Below are 16,846 nucleotides of genomic sequence, written 5' to 3' on the forward strand. Positions count from 1 at the left end.
GGATGTAATTAATATAACTTACAATATTTTTGCAATTGTTCAATGTGGACTGCTTTTTGTCATATTCTCACTTTGTTATGGATTATTGTTGGAATGTCATTTGGGTCGATTGAATCGTCAATTAAAGCGTATAGCATCTGATTGTCGAAAACGTAATAGACATGCAGTATTATATGAACAATTTACAATGATACCATTAAGGGGACGAACAATAATGAACTTGGATTGGATCTATCATCAGCACAGTCATGTTTGTTATGAATTACTATATTGTTATCAGGAAATATGGAGTAATGCCTTATACGGTTATATAATAATAAGCATTCCATTTAATGTAATTGCTGTAACCACTTTATTAACCGAACAATTAAAATCGATGGAAATGATTATACAATATTTTATCATCATAACACATGCGGCAATAACTGTATTGTCTTTGTTCCAATTCTCACAGGAAACAAAACTTCTAAATGAAGCAAAATTCTATCTAGTACCTATCATACAATCGTTGGTATTCTATAATAGAACTGTTCACAATAGAGTTGGATCTTTATTTGGATTTCATAATAATAATCTAAATCTATCAAAAACTTTAGGTTTAAAAATGAAATATGCAGATCTATTCAATAGATTGACAAATGGACGAAAATATGGACCAAATGTTTCAACAATTGGTGTAATCACCAACATGTTTATATTCAATGTAATGTTTATTTGATCTAGTTTATAAAAAAAATTAAGCAATTTATCTTTTTTTCTCCTATAAACAGATGGTAATTACTTATGTCGGTGTATTCATCTTTATATTATCTCATCTTGATTTTATCAATTAAAACGAATCATTCAAAAAAATTAGAATGAAAACTTCAAAAAATTGTATAAATGATCATTTTTTAAATTTTCTTTTACTTATTTAAAAATGAAATTCGGATCGCTATTCAACCATTCAACTTCAATTTTATTATTATCATATGATAAAGAATTACTGATAAAAAAGTTACTGTTCTTTATTTGGTATTCCGACATTTACAGAAAAATTAATCGAAACTTGCAGCAAATTATTCAAAGAAATTCATTGAATAGTTTTAAATGATCATTTTAATTAAAAATTTAATATGAAAAATTCTTAATGAATTGACAAACATTTTTGCGATCAAGCCATTAGCCGGAAAATTACTCGAAAAGGATTTTTTTTGCATTCTGTTTTTGTCAATTGAATAATAGATAAGTTGAACAAAATTGTTTCTTAAAAATCAGTAAAATTTAGATAGAGTATATTTTTCGTAATGCGTCAGTATTCATCATCATACTGATAAGTTAACATTTATTTGTATCAGCATTGGATTTAAATTGATATTCAAAATGTTGTGGAAAATTCATCATCTATTTTATTATCAATTTAAAGAAATTGTTGAATGTCGACATAATCGATGGTATCAGATAAAGCATTCATCTGAAACCATTTTACTTTCAATATTTTCCATGCGCATAACTTTTGGAATGATCAGTTATATGTTTGATGAAAATTACATACAATATTGGATGATGGATCCATTTTGTTTCTATCTGATTCAATCTTTCCGACAATTGTTTCGACAATATTTAACGTTCGCTTTAATATTGACATTATTGGGAGTTTTTGGTAAATTCACATTCTTCTTTTCTCGTGTTGATACAGTTACATTTCTTACTGTGTACGAATTGGTGGTAAATAATATTGAACAATTTCAAGAATGTAAACTAACCAAGTCGGAAATAATCCAAAATATGGAAAAAAGTTTCAAGAATAGTTACCGAAATATTAGTAAATCAAATCGTTTTATTCCAGATATTTTGATTCGATTTTTTTGTCGATGTCGAATATTATGGCAAACTTATGTGGATAAATATCCCATTCAGATTGATGGTGAAAAATGGACACGAGTAAAACCATTACGAACGAAATTGCATGTTATTTCTGATGATCGCTTAAAGATGATTAAATTTCTAACACTAATCAATCCAATCATCACTATATTACATATTGGTTTATGTAAGTGTTACCAGAAAATTAGTATTAATGTTTCTAATAAAATTTCTTAATCCACAATTAAGTCTTCATAAGTTCCATTGTAATGTATGATTTATATAATACAGTTTTTGATCATTTTCCCAATGATAGTATTGTCGTCAAAATCATTCTTATTTTGGATATTATTATAATCATTTACAATGTTATTGCGATTGTCCAATGTGGGCTGCTTTTTGTCTTATTCTCACTCTGTTATGGAATATTGTTAAAATGTCTTTTGGATAGATTGAATCGTCAATTAAAGCGTATAGCATCTGTTTGTCGAAAACGTAATAGATATGCAGTATTTTATGAAAAATTTACAATGATACCATTGATGAGACGAACAATAATGTTCTTGAATTATATCTATAAACAGCATAGTTATATTTGCTATGATGTACTATATTGTTATCAAGAAATATGGGGTAATGCTTTATTTGGTTATCTAATGATAAGCATACCATTTAATGTGATCGCTGTAACCACTTTGTTCACTGAACAATTAACCTGGATGGAAATGATTATACAATATATAATCATCATAATACATGCTGCAATAACTGTATTGTCTTTGTTTCAATTCTCACGAGAAACAAAACTATTAAATGAAGCAAAATTCCATCTAGTACCAATCATACAATCATTGGTTATCTATAATAGAGCCGTTGTATTTGGATTATATGACATTAATCAAAATCAATCCACGATTTTAAGTCTAAAAATAAAATATTGTGATCTATTCAATAGATTGACGAATGGACGAAAATATGGACCCAATGTTTCGACAGTTGGTGTAATCACAAACATGTTTATATTCAATGTAATGTTTATTTGATTTTGTTTATAAAAACAAATGAAACAATTTATTATTTAATAATATTTTAATTTTTTTTCTCACATGAACAGATGGCGATAACTTATGTTGGTATATTCATCTTTATATCATCTCATCTTGATTTTGACAATTAAAACAAATTAAAATTCATATCTGATGTAAAAAATGAAAACATATAGGCAATGACCAGAAACAACAACCACAACGATGAAATAGTCAGAATATTCGATGAACTCTTAACATTATATATTGTAACATTTCTCTAACACATTATTATTGCGTAGTAAACAGAATATCTATACATTGTTTTCTAAAAAAGTAAAGTATTTCATTATTTTTTTCCATTAAACTTCACCAATCTTATGACTTTTGTTTTGCAAAAAAAAAATTATTATTGTTAAATTTGGATGATAATTTTTATGAATTGAAAATAATTATTCGAAAAATAGAGAGAACAATTTCCAAAATTCCATAATTTATACTACTAGTACATTTTGATAATAATTCTTAATAAATTGACAATTTTTTTTTGTAATCTAACAATTCATTCAATGGTTATATAAATCAATTTCCTTTTAGAATGAATTCAATTCATTCGAGCATGACATTTCGAATTTGTCTATTTGTCATTTAGAATTGGCAATTGGTAAATTATTGAAAAAAAACACTCAGTTGACAGAGAGTTTCAATTTTTTTCTGAATCAAACACAGCACTTTGAAATCTTTGAAACTTTTTGTACTCTAACAAATTCTTTAATTGCAGATATTGTAATTTTTAACAAATTAATAAAATCTTTCTATAAAATGTTTTTAAAAATTCGTCAACTTATTTATTATCAATTGAAAGAAACTGTTGAATGTCGATATGATCGATGGTATCAAATGAAGCATGCATCCGAAACTGTTATACTTTTAACTTATACCATACGAATTACAGTCGGAATGATCATTCATATGATTGACGAAACATTCAATCTAATTTGGATTATGGATCCATTGTGCATTTATATAATTCAATCATTTCGACAATTATTTCGACAATATCTTATGTTTGCTGTAATATTGACATTGTTAGGTATACTTGGAAAATCGACATTCTACTTTTCTCGAGTTGATACAATTACATTTAGAACAATGTATGAATTGGTGGTGCACAATATGGAACAATTCCAACAATGTCAACGATCTAAATTTGAGATCAAAAGGATTATTGAAAAAAATTTTCATAAAGAATTCCAAAATATTCGCAACTCATTTCGTTTTGTTCCAGATATTTTGATTCGATTGTTTTGTCGATGTAAAATATTATGGCAAATATATGTCAACTTGAATCCGGAACAGATCGACACTGAGAAATGGATTCGAATACAACCATTACAATTACAACAAAGCGTCATTTTGGATGATCGAATCAAGTTGATCAAATTGTTGAGGATTATCGATCCATTGATCATAATATTGCACCTGTTACTTCGTAAGTTGATAACAACTCATTTAATTTCCTCGGTTTTAACTCTATGTTTAGTTTTCATAAGTTTCATTCTTTGTTATGATGTATATCGGTCCATCATAGCTAAGAACAAAAATTTCTTAATCATAGTTCTGCAAACAATCGATTTGTTTATTAATATACACAGTGCATTTGTTATCGTTCAATGTGGATTGTTTTTTGTTACAATTTCCCTCATTAGCGGCACATTTCTCAAAATCAGAATGCATCGTCTGAATGATCAATTACGACGATTAGCATTTGGTTGTCGAATGCGTAATGGTCAATATATTTGGACAAAAAAATCACTTGAACCAATGTCAGATCGAGCAATACATTTTTTGGATTGGATTTATCGCCAGCATGGTTATGCTTGTGTGGATAAACTATATTCTTATCAGGAATTATGGAGTAACGCTTTATTTGGCTATTTAATCATAAGCGTACCATTCAATGTCATAGCTGTATCCGGTTTAATGGTCAAGCAATTGACCTGGGGAGAAACTATGGTTCAGTATATGATTATTGGTACGCATGCCATAATGACGATTGTGTCACTGATGCAGTTATCAAAGCAAGCAACAATTTTGCATCAAGCAAAATTATATTTTGTACCTATCATACAATCAACAGCGGTAATTTACAAATCACCAGACAATATTGTTTGTATGTCAACGAAAACATTACGACTAAAATTGAAATATGATGATCTATTTAATCGACTAACAAACGGACGAAAATATGGTCCATATGCAGCAACTATTGGGGTTATAACTCATATGTTTATTTTCAATGTAATTATGATGAACTGATTTTAATAATTATTAAATTTCTTGTTTTGTTTTTTTCTCTTCATGCATTTAGCTTGCTCTCTCTTATATCGGTATGTTTATCTTTGTGTTTTCTCGTATGGATATATTCATAGTTAATACATAAAGACAATTCACTGCTAAGAATATATTGCCTTAAGAAATTAGTAACCAAGTAATCAATTAATTCATCCGATACAATAACTAATCCATAAATTGGTTTGAATTTCGGTTCGAAAATCGATAAACTCAAAAAATTATGTCAAGAATATTAAAGTTCCGAAGAAATTGTTTTTAAAAGTGAAAAAAAAACATAATTTTTTTTTGTTTTAAAAAGAAATGTTAATGAATTTTGTTTTGTCAATGACATTTTTTTCAGCTAATTTAGTTCATAAAGTTTACAATCATTAATCATCAAATCATTAATATTTTTTCAAAATGAAAAACTTTACATAACCTTTGCTATTCTGTCACTTAGGGTCCGATTTTAAAAGAAATTGTACAACGGCGAGAATCACATTTTGAGAAAAAAACATTTTCATTTATTTTAAAACGATTTTTTTTCTTGTTATATCATTATGTTTGTTTGTATTTTTTTCTTTTTATTGTCTCCATTAAGCTATTACATGATGAAAAAATTCTCGATAATAAGTTCCTGTACTTTATTTTGTGACTTTTATAATTAAAAAAAAACAACAAAAAATAAAATCGAAATTTACAGCGAATTAAAACGGTAAAATCGTTGAATAATTTTAGATGATGATGAATTTGATGAACGTTTTCAAAATGAATAAATTCTCTATAAATTAACAACTTTTTTTCACTGGAAAATTATTTGAATCGATAATTTTTTTCTGAATTGTGTTTCATTCAATAAATCGAATATAATAGTTAATTCCAAAACCAGTAAGATTTCTTTAAGTATATTTCTTTGTAATTTATCGATGTTCATAATGATATTAATAAGTTGTAACAATAATTTGTGCCATAATCAGGTCTAATTTTAGAATGCCGACGACTTAGATTTGAATTTTTATTTTCATAACTAAAATTCAAAAATTTTCGTAAATATTCATCTTTTATTTGATCTTTGAAAATAATTCATATGTGTTGAAATTCAAATTTTCGAGAATTTTGTTTTATTAAAAAAATAAATCATAATGTTTGTTTTTAATTTTCTTTTTTATTGATCAGTTGACTTCAATCTAACTTTTTCATTATTATTTTATAAAGAATTCTCAAGAAGTTTCTGTTCTTCATCTTGTATTTTCGTCTAAAAAATCCTTGAATAAAATTAAAATTTTAACCAAATTACACTGGTTTTTTTCATAGAATAGTTTCAAATAATTGAAAAAAATATAATGAATAATAACAATTAAGGAAACGTTGTCAAAAGAAACTTGTATTTTAATACAAAAGTTTTAAAGAATTGTTTCAAAATGGTAATTCATTAGCATATTTTTTTCGAAATTGTTTTCCATTCGAAACCAATGTAATTTCAAAAAGAAAATTCATTTGTAATGCAGAAGGTATCTAACATAATACTAATTATTTCTATTTTTTTGCATTATCCTCATTCAAATTTATATTCAAAATGATGTTAAAAATTCATCAACTTATTTATTATCAATTGAAAGAAATAGTTGAATGTCGATATAATCGATGGTATCGAATAAAGCATGCATCCGAAACTGTTATACTTATAACTTTTACCATACGAATTACAGTCGGAATGATCATTCATATGATTGACGAAACATTCAATCTAATTTTCATTATGGATCCATTGTGTATTTATATAATTCAATCATTCCGACAATTATTTCGACAATATCTTATGTTTTGTGTGTTATTGACATTGTTAGGTATTCTTGGAAAATTGACATTCTACTTTTCTCGAGTTGATACTATTACATTTAGAACAATGTATGAATTGGTGGTGCACAATATGGAACAATTTCAACAATGTCAACGATCTAAATCTGAGATCAAAAGGATTATTGAAAAAAATTTTCATGAACATTACAAAAATATTCTCAAATTATGTTTCGTTCCAGATATTCTAATTCGATTGTTTTGTCGATGTAAAACATTATGGCAAATATATGTCAAAATGAATCCAGAACAAATCGACCCTGAAAAATGGATGCAAATACAGCCATTAAAATTACAACAAAGCGTTGTCTTTGATGATCGAATTGAGATAATCAAAGTGTTAAGGCTTATCAATCCAATTATAATCATATTTCATATGGTACTTCGTAAGTTAATCATAACTCATGTAATTTCCTTAATTTCAACTTTCTGTTTAGTTTTTATAAGTTTAATTGTTTGTTATGATATACATCGGTCCATCATATCTAAGAACAAAAATTTCATAATCATAGTTCTTCAAACATTTGATTTGATAATTACTGCAAACAATCTTTTCGTTGTGGTTCAATGTGGATTATTCTTTGTTATACTTTCTCTTATTGGTGGTACATTTCTCAAAACTCGAATGAATCGTCTGAATAACCAATTATGGCGAATAGCTTTTAGTTTCCGAGTACGTAATGGTCAATTCACTACGATGAAAAAGTCACTGAGACCTTTGATGGACCGAACAATACATTTTTTGGATTGGATTTATCACCAGCATGGTTATGCTTGTGTGGATAAACTATATTCATATCAGGAATTGTGGGGTAATGCCTTATTCAGCTATTTAATCATAAGCATTCCATTTAATGTCATAGCTGTATCCGGTTTAATGGTCGAACAATTGACCTGGGGAGAAAAAATGGTCCAGTATTTAATCACTGTTGTCCATGCAATAATGACGATTGTGTCTCTGTTACAATTATCAAGACAAGCGACCCTTTTGCATAAAGCAAAATTTAATCTTATACCTGTCATACAATCAACCGCGATAATTTGCAAACCACCAAACAATAGTGATTGTATGTTAACGAAAACTTTACGACTAAAGTTAAAATATGATGATCTATTCAATCGACTAACAAACGGGCGAAAATATGGTCCATATGCTTCGACTATTGGTGTTGTTACCAACATTTTCATATTCAATGTATTTAGAATGATTAATTAATTACTATCATTATATTAATTTTCTCATTTGGTTTTTTTATAGCTTGCTATCACTTATATTGGCATGTTTATGTTTGTGTTTTCTCGTATAGATCTATTCATAGCAACAACATGAAAGACGGTGGTTCTTTAAGCCATAATTCTTGTTTAAGCGACAAGTGAAATTAGTTATCATCGAAATAAAGTTTCTTTTTTCGTTTTCGTTTACCTGGTTATCCGTTACTTAAACACATAAATTACACGAAAATTATTTTGAATTTTGCAAAAAAAAACTTTATTTTTCAAAAAAAATTGTATCAAAAAGAAAAGTCAATATAATCAAAAGTATAAAAAAATTCTCATGTGTTGTTATAATAGAAAAATATTGATAATTGAAAATTTGATTTTGGCCAAAGACATTATCAATTTTTTTTTGAAAATAATATTGTAGTTTAAACATTTTTAAAAAAATTATCATATTCAGTATAACCATATCCGTAGCAGTGTATTACCAAATCTATTTGATTAAATATTGAAAATGTATAAAGTATGCGTTTGGATGTTATCGTTGTTATTGTTGTCTATATTGTTTTGCCAATCAAAATATTTTCACAAAATTTTCTGTCATTTTTACGGTCATTATCTGATTAAGAAAAGAGAGAGAGAGAGAGAGAGAAATAAAATAGACTAGAATTTACAATTAAGAAGACGTTTTTGATTTTGTTGCTGTTTTCGTTTTTACCAATTATAATTAATAAAAATAAAAAAGAAAATGAAAAAAAAAGGAAAAAAAAGAAACATGTCTTGTGACAAAAAAAAACAATTAATCAATTAGAAAAAAAAACAATTAATTTTTTGATGAATGCAAATAGAATAAATAAGGAAAAATTCTTTCATGAAAAAAAAACATTGCCATCATAAACAGCCATTTGTGTTGATTGCGTGTGTATGTTTGTGGTCAAATGAAAATGTAACAAAATCAAAATTGTAGTTTTGGTAAATTTCGTAATTTTATTTAATGGGAATTTTTTTTTCTTTCTCCAACTTCTTCATCAATAATTATAGCCAGAATAATCATGATGATCATTTCCATTTTTTGTTGTTGTTGATCCAATAACAATAGAATAAAGTTGTATCAAATTTTTAAAGAAAATTTATCCATTTAATTCGAATATATGTCATAAATGGTATAAATCTATAGAAAATTTTGTTTTTTCTCTCTCTCTATGCCAATATGAATGGATTGATTATTTGCTTGATGAATATGTTGATGACAATAAATGTTGATAATGAATATAGATGAATAAGTGATATTTAAGATAAGGCACGATATTTTCATCAATAATTGTTTGTGTTTGAGTGTTGGTCATTTTTTTCAAAGATTTTTTTTTTTGTTATTTTTTCGACCATCATATATTTATGTATTGAGCGTTAATTAATGAGAGATAAAAACCAATTCATCATTGAACAAAAAAATATTAATCATGATTAATCTCGATGAATTGTAATCATAGAATTATTTAGATCAAAACAAAAAAATTATTATCAAATAGATAGATTATGATGAAATTAATGAAAATCCTGATAATGATGATCATGTTGATGTAGATTTTTTTTTATTTTTTCATGTTTTTTTCATATTGATTATTGTTTCATTCATAGCCAGTTTTATGATGTTATTGTAATCGTAAATTAGTAATGATTTTGAGTGTAAATTACTATTATACGTTGATGTTTTTTTTAAAAAAAATTATTATTACGATGATAAGATATTCATGAGATGAATTTTGTTTTTTTTTCTTTGGTTGTTTTTTTTTTTTTTTTTGATGAAAATGATGTCGATTCTTTGTTATTTTATATATATTCAACTTTTTTTTCTTGATGTTTCTTTTTCAATATCTCTTTGAATACTAAATAATATTATGAAATCATTACCATGAAAATAGTTCCATGATTTTATATTAGTGTATATTAAGAGTTTTATATTTTTTTAAGATGAGGTATTTTTTTGGTATGATGATGATGATGATAATGATTATGATGGAAAGCGACCATCATCTTTTTCATCATTATCAATTTTTTTTCTTTTGTTTCATGATCATGAATGGATGAATGAATGAAACAAAAAAAAGATCAAGGTTAGAACATCTTGTATTCATGATTTTTTTTGTATTTTTTTTCATGGACAAATGAAAGATCATGATGATGGTTTTTTCCCATTGTCTCATTTCATTTTAAAGTGGTGGTGGTCGTGGATATGTTTTTTGTATATCGGGTGAGAATTGTGTTACAGCAATCAGAAAAGACAATAGACCAGCCAATGCAATGCTTGTATAAAACTTTATCGATGAATATGATGAAGAATTATTATTATGGCCACAAGTACAATTGTTACAAATTGTTGTAATAGATGATGTTGATGTTGATTTCGATACCAATCCTATTTTATTGTTAGATACTGATAATTTTTTCATCAATAATGGCGATGGTGATCGTCTTATAATATCATCAACATTATTATTTTCAGATTTTCTTACTGAACGATTCGGTTTAATCTTGATTGTCGGTATTGTTGCTTTCGAATCTTTACCCTTTTTGTTTGATGATGTACATAATGATGTTGTCGATGTTGGAGATGGCGGACAAGACATTGGCTGACATGATGAATCAATCATATGTGTCGAACGTGTCTCTGTGCATTTATTCTGTTTAGTTACGCTTTTCTTGTCATCATTGTTGGTTGTTTTATCATCTTTTTCATTGTTATTGTAACACGTTTGTAGTTCATCATTAATTACTTGACATTCTTTATCCAAAAATGGTATTGGTGATGTAGCCGTACATGCATCGGCTTTTTCAACAGCCACAACATTTAACATTGATGATGGTTGTTGTTGTAGTTGTTCTTCAATTTCTGGTTTTTCAATTACAACAGCCGGTTTTTGATCTATATATTTTATCAAAACAGGAAATATTGTGATTAGAATAAATTATAAAAACGAATAAAATAATCATTACCATGAATGTCTATATCGGTCAAATCTAATTCATTATTAATCCATGATTCATAATTTTCACCAAATTCTGTTAATTTTCGAATGATATTTTCATTATCATCATTCAAATCTTCATTACTAAAATGATCACAAAAAAATGGTGTCTGATAATAATCCCATGCAGTCCAATCAGCATGATAGCTCCATGGTCGATTACGACTTGTTCGTGTTCGTCGTCGTCGTACATATTTTTTTCGTGATGATTTTTGTTGACTACTTTGCGGTTGATCGGATGAATGTGGTTGAGCCTAAATAATGTATTAAAGGAGAGAGAGAAAAAAATGAATATGATTAATTTCATAATATCCGGCATTCATATCAAAAAAAATGTCAACAATAAACAGAAATCTATTCGATCACATCGAAAATGATTAATTTTGTTTACAAATATTCAATTATCATCATCATCATCATAGCAAACATCATAAAAACAACAACAACGACCTAAATCTTAATTAATTTATTAGTTTTATTGAATAATGGTTTGAAATTCAAACCTTCTCTATATAAAATAAATCAATAAATCATTTGACTGATGTAAACAAAGATTATGAGAATAAATCCATTATTCCGTTTGACACATTTGATCAGCTAAACAAAGCAAGACGAATCCCTTTCAATTTACCGAACCGATCCTGTTGTTGTTTTTTTTTTTTTTTTTTTTTGTTGTATTCGTTATCACCTGGCCCGCACCAAAAAAAGAATGTTTATTTTTGGGTTCGATTTTTTTTCTATTTTTCTACCTGACTAAAACATTCAAGCCAAATATAACAAAATCAAATGCAAATATTATGTGAAAAAAAAGCGAAAAATAAAACCGAAAGCGTTCAATGAAATGAAAGTATTTTTCAGTATAATTTCTCAGAAAAAAAGGTTTTGTTTATTTATTTTTAAATTCAACAAGTTGTTACGAAAAAAAAGACGAAAATTTCGCCTTTTTTTATCCTAGCTTTATTGTTGTTTGTATGAGCGAAAATCGTTTTTTTTCTGCATTAAATAATCGCATTGCCGAAAAAATGGATTAGGATTATGATCAAATCTTGATCATATTAGCATATCAAACAGAAATAGAGAGAGAAAACGAATAAAATTTTAAATATGGAAATGTTTTCTTTTTCGGTGTTTTTGCTGTTCGCCATGTTAAATTATCATAAAACCAAATTTAAAAAATGAATTGACCATTGAAATTAAAGGGAAATCAAATAAATCAAATAACAATTTACTAACCTCAATTGCATCGCTCATATCTGCATCACTCGAATATCCGATATCTTTCTGTATAATTTCGTATTTTATATTTGCTACTGCTGATGATGATGTTGAATTTTCCATTGATGAACTGAATACACCGGAATCTGCACCTGGTGAACCACTACCACCATCTAAACTATCTCTTGTATCAAATGATAATGTAAGATTATTCGATTGTTCCATTATATTATTATTGGCCATTTGTGATGATAATGTTGATTGATTTCGAGTACTTGTATTGGTTTGAACACGACGATTCTGTATAATGACTGATGATCCACCTGTTCCAATAGATTTGAGTTCTACTTTTTTAATAGAACCAATAGATAGAGATGAAGAATTTGAAGGAAAAGAAGTAACTGGAGAATTTAAGGAATTTGATGATGAGGCAACAACGGCAGCATAGGACGGATTAAAGCTCGAAACAATTAAACTAGATGAGGAAGATGGTTGGGTTGATGGCTTTGCCTGTGGTAATGATCCAATATTATCATTCTTATTATGATGACCAAATAGAATATTTTTATATGAACAATTTAATGATGTTGATTGTTTGATACTATCAGTTGAGAAAATATTTCGATAATGATGATAATGTTCTTGTTGTTGATTTGATTGTGATATAATCAACTTTGATGATGATAATGATTTCGATCGATCCGCAACATTGATTTCATTCAATTTCAGACTTTTATTGTTCCTGGAATATGTGTGGAAAAGTAGTAAATTCCAATATGAAAAAGATAAATAAAAGATAAATTAGAAAATGATAATTTAAATTTGGTAATCAAATCAATCAATAAAATAGGTGTTTTTTTTGCTGTTCCCTATTGAAAAGATAAGCGTGCAAAAAAAAACAAACATATCCAACCTGAAAAAAACTGGAATTAGTTAAGGCCATCAGATACAAACACTCAACAATAAATAAATATAAAAAAAAGATTAGAGAGAAAAAAAGCCAATCCTTTTCCAAATCGAATGGTGTAATCAATCAAATTTGATCAAAAATATAGACGAACAACAAAAAAAACATTTTGATCAAATATGCATGCAGCAACACCTTGTCATTGTTATTTCAATCGAAAAAAAAAAATTTGATTTGATGTTTTGTTTTCTTTCTTTTTTTTTGAATCTATGAATATGATTCAAATTCATCGATATATACAAAAAAAAATATTCGAGATTGGAATAATAAATAACTTGATTTTTATAAATATAATGATGAATTGAATTGAATGAAAAGCTTTCTTGACTAGATATCGGATGTTGCCAATCGATTTGGACGATTAAAAATGATTGATTGATTGATTGATGGATCGAACTTATGAGAGAGATAGAGTAAGATAGAGTAATTCGTAATCATCATTGTCAAAATATCAATATAATCATCATCATCATTATTATTATTACAACAATGACAATGAAGATGATGATGATGAATCTAAATGATTAGAATTATCGTTGAGAAGAAAAAAAAACGGAAATCATAATCAGGAAGTGAACCAAAAAACAAAAAAAAATTGAATGAAATTAAAATCCATCGATTGATGATAAAATTGAATGACTAAATTTGAAAACAAAAATCGATCAATTTGATTTCGAGTAACATGAACCATTGTGATGATACCCGAAAACAAAACGACATTTATCGATTCAAAAATTATTTGTGTCAACATTCTGTTTGGATCGATTGAAAATTTTAACGATCTAATTTTGCTATTCAATTGTAAAGTTTTTTTTGAAAAAAATAATCTATCCTGTATGAATCGATTCGTTCGTGGGAAATTATTTTTCATTTAGATACGCAAATATCTATTAGTAAACTACTCAATATATTTAAAGTGTGTGTGTGTGTGTGCACGAAAAGCAGGTGAAATTTTTAAATGATATATAAAAGTACCAAGAAAAAAAAAGAAGAAATTATGGGAAAATTTTATCAAACAAACAAATACTTACACAAAATAATGACGTGGACAACGTTTGCCTGAATGTTTCTGCAATATTGTTAAATATTCCAATGATTTTAGCCAAAGATTTAGGCATCGATCTTTTTGCTGTTTAATCGAACGTAGTAGATTGTTGTTGTTGTTGTTGGATGATTTTGTTGCTGTTGTTGAATTGGATTCACCTGCATAATCATTGATAATGATCGATCCAATAGCAGAAGTCGAAACTGTTGAAATAGTATCGCCAGATTTGGTTAATTGATTAATATTTTTGAAAAATTGATGTGTTATCTTTTCAAATTCATTTTGATAAGCCTGTCAAACAGAAAAAAAAATTGAAAATTATTAATAAAGTAAATTGAAATCCAATGGTACTTGTAATCATCTAATGATGATGAAGTAAGCAAAAAAAAAAATAAATAAGGTTCCATAATGATTTTCAAAATCCCAGAATTTGTTTACTCGACCAAAAAAAATGGAGAAAATGAAAAATCGACAAGTGCCATCCCATTTCATGTATATACTTGATAATAACACCAAATGGTCACAACAGGGTAGATTTAGTTTCTCTTTTCCATTCAATTCACAATAACAAATACAAGTTTTTTTTCAAAAGGTGGGTGGATCGTATTCGAATCTTATCATCATACAAAAACACATTCGATTTTTCTGATGACAAAAAAAAATCCAGAAAAAAATGACTAGCCCATTTGAATTCAAACAATAGGTCAAAGTTCAGTGCACAATGCATTTAATAAATGATTAAATCAAACGGATGTTGAATATCCGGACAGTTGAACCAAAGAAAGACTTTGTAATTAAAATTCATTCATTCATCATCATCATCGTAAACGTTGACAATTCAATTTGAATCAATTAAATTTAATTTAAAAGAGAGAGAATGAGAATTGAAGAGAATTAAAGAGACAAAAACGTGTGCATGTCATCAATTTAAATTGGACGTAAACACGTGTGTCTGTAAAGTAATTGTAGCAAAAAAATGAAGAAGAAGAAAATTCAAATAACCAACAACGGAAATGATCAATTTATTTATGTATCTGGTAAGTTTATGTGAAAATAGATGATGATGATGATGAGAAAATGCAAAAATTTGTCCATTCATTTGTTTGGTTGGTTAATCGATGATGGAAATCATCATTGCATTAAGTATTTCAAAAAAAAAAAACAGGTGGGAATTGTTCTAGTTTCTTTTTCGGATTGTTGTTTACGAAAAAAAAAGAATTCATTTTAAAGTTTTTTTTTGTTTGTAAATTTCTTTGTAAAAAGAATGAATGAACAAACTATTTTTTGATCATTAAATATAATTTTGTTTGACCTAGATTTTGTTTGTTGAAAATTTTATTTCTCTCATTTGAATATTTGTTTATAATGCAAAAAGCGAAAAACAATGGATTTTAAATTGATTATCATTCAAACTAGCATTGCAAGCCATTGGCCATTGGCTTCGTCTACTAAGTAGACGAAGTCTAGCTTAGTCATAAGGCCAAGTCCAATGCAAGCCAGCCATTTGTTTATGTAAAAATCAAAAGATCCTTATAAATAAAAAATGCAAGCCATCCATTTTTCGAGCATGCGCATTGAAATAGAAAAAAGTGTTTCGTCTCAGCCAGCCAGCCAGTGTTTTACTTTTTTATGTTAATAGATTATTTTCCAAACAAAAAAACTAGTGGGTGAATATTTTCGGGTTTAAAGAACAAACAAAAATCAATTAAAATTGTCACCAATTAATTGATGATGATAATGATAAGAAAAACAATAAAAAAAATGTTTGAATTTCTAAATTAAAATTCAACAATTCTTCCGAATACCCGAAACAAAGAAATTATTTTTTTTCGAATGTTCAGGTGAAAAAAATAAAATAATCTACTCATTTGAATCATCCATAACCAACGTAACCGGTGAAATGGTTAAAAAAACAGAAGCTAAATTTAGATTCGAAAATATACGAAAACATAAAATTTCTGATCATAATCTTAGATATCAATTGATTGATTGATGAATGAATAAATAAATATAAACAAAACACAATATGCATATAAAGTTGGTCAATTTTTCTTTGATTATCATTATTATGCATCCTAAAATGTATTATTATTTATGAATAGATATTAGTAATGTTGGTGGTGGTGGTTCCCTTGGGCGCCAAACAAACCATGTTGATTGTTTTAGTAATGAATGACTACTGAATAAACCAATGTTTTCTTTTTTTTTCTGGGTCGGGTCATTCGTTAAATGTTTATTATTATTATGATAATTATGTCATTAACATTAATAAAATTTATCCATAAAATTGTTATCATTTTTGTTAAATCAAATA

At 27.1% G+C, this 16,846-nt stretch overlaps 3 protein-coding genes across 3 annotated transcripts in view; 2 read left to right on the top strand and 1 right to left on the bottom strand.

Moving 5' to 3' along the window:
• The first annotated feature begins 2,126 nt into the window (after positions 1–2,126).
• LOC113790781 (uncharacterized) lies at positions 2,127–3,232 on the top strand. Its single transcript, XM_027340483.2, has 2 exons — positions 2,127–2,873; positions 2,960–3,232. Exons 1-2 carry the CDS (start codon positions 2,376–2,378, stop codon positions 3,020–3,022), a joined length of 561 nt encoding a protein of 186 aa, XP_027196284.2. The 5' UTR covers positions 2,127–2,375; the 3' UTR covers positions 3,023–3,232.
• A 1,312-nt stretch (positions 3,233–4,544) lies between these two features.
• Positions 4,545–8,726, top strand: LOC113790720 (uncharacterized). The gene is made up of 5 exons (XM_027340416.2): positions 4,545–5,171; positions 5,242–5,260; positions 7,244–7,447; positions 7,499–8,256; positions 8,320–8,726. Exons 1-5 carry the CDS (start codon positions 4,602–4,604, stop codon positions 8,389–8,391), a joined length of 1,623 nt encoding a protein of 540 aa, XP_027196217.2. The 5' UTR covers positions 4,545–4,601; the 3' UTR covers positions 8,392–8,726.
• A 734-nt stretch (positions 8,727–9,460) lies between these two features.
• LOC113790718 (uncharacterized) overlaps positions 9,461–16,846 on the bottom strand; it is a 31,631-nt gene continuing 24,245 nt past the window's right edge. Inside the window, exons 4-7 of the mRNA XM_027340413.2 lie at positions 14,519–14,823; positions 12,539–13,262; positions 11,274–11,559; positions 9,461–11,202 (exon numbers count right to left, since the gene is read on the bottom strand). Of these exons, the coding sequence (XP_027196214.2) occupies positions 10,490–11,202; positions 11,274–11,559; positions 12,539–13,262; positions 14,519–14,823 (2,028 nt within the window). The 3' untranslated portion in view covers positions 9,461–10,489. The remainder of the gene's footprint in view (positions 11,203–11,273; positions 11,560–12,538; positions 13,263–14,518; positions 14,824–16,846) is intronic.

This window comes from Dermatophagoides pteronyssinus, unplaced genomic scaffold (assembly GCF_027571235.1).
Source record: "Dermatophagoides pteronyssinus isolate colony J.1.1.1.1 unplaced genomic scaffold, Derpt_VIB-CSIC_2022.12 sq0013, whole genome shotgun sequence".
In the NCBI taxonomy this organism is placed as follows: Eukaryota; Metazoa; Arthropoda; class Arachnida; order Sarcoptiformes; family Pyroglyphidae; genus Dermatophagoides; species Dermatophagoides pteronyssinus.

Bases quoted from the DNA above. Each gene is read 5' to 3' on its own strand.
- LOC113790781 (XM_027340483.2), top strand. From the start codon at position 2,376: ATGATACCATTGATGAGACGAACAATAATGTTCTTGAATTATATCTAT. The intron at 2,874-2,959 runs GTAATGTTTATT...TCACATGAACAG, and splicing joins CAAACATGTTTATATTCAAT to ATGGCGATAACTTATGTTGG.
- LOC113790720 (XM_027340416.2), top strand. From the start codon at position 4,602: ATGCATCGTCTGAATGATCAATTACGACGATTAGCATTTGGTTGTCGA. The intron at 7,448-7,498 runs GTAAGTTAATCA...CTTTCTGTTTAG, and splicing joins CATATTTCATATGGTACTTC to TTTTTATAAGTTTAATTGTT. The intron at 8,257-8,319 runs GTATTTAGAATG...GTTTTTTTATAG, and splicing joins CCAACATTTTCATATTCAAT to CTTGCTATCACTTATATTGG.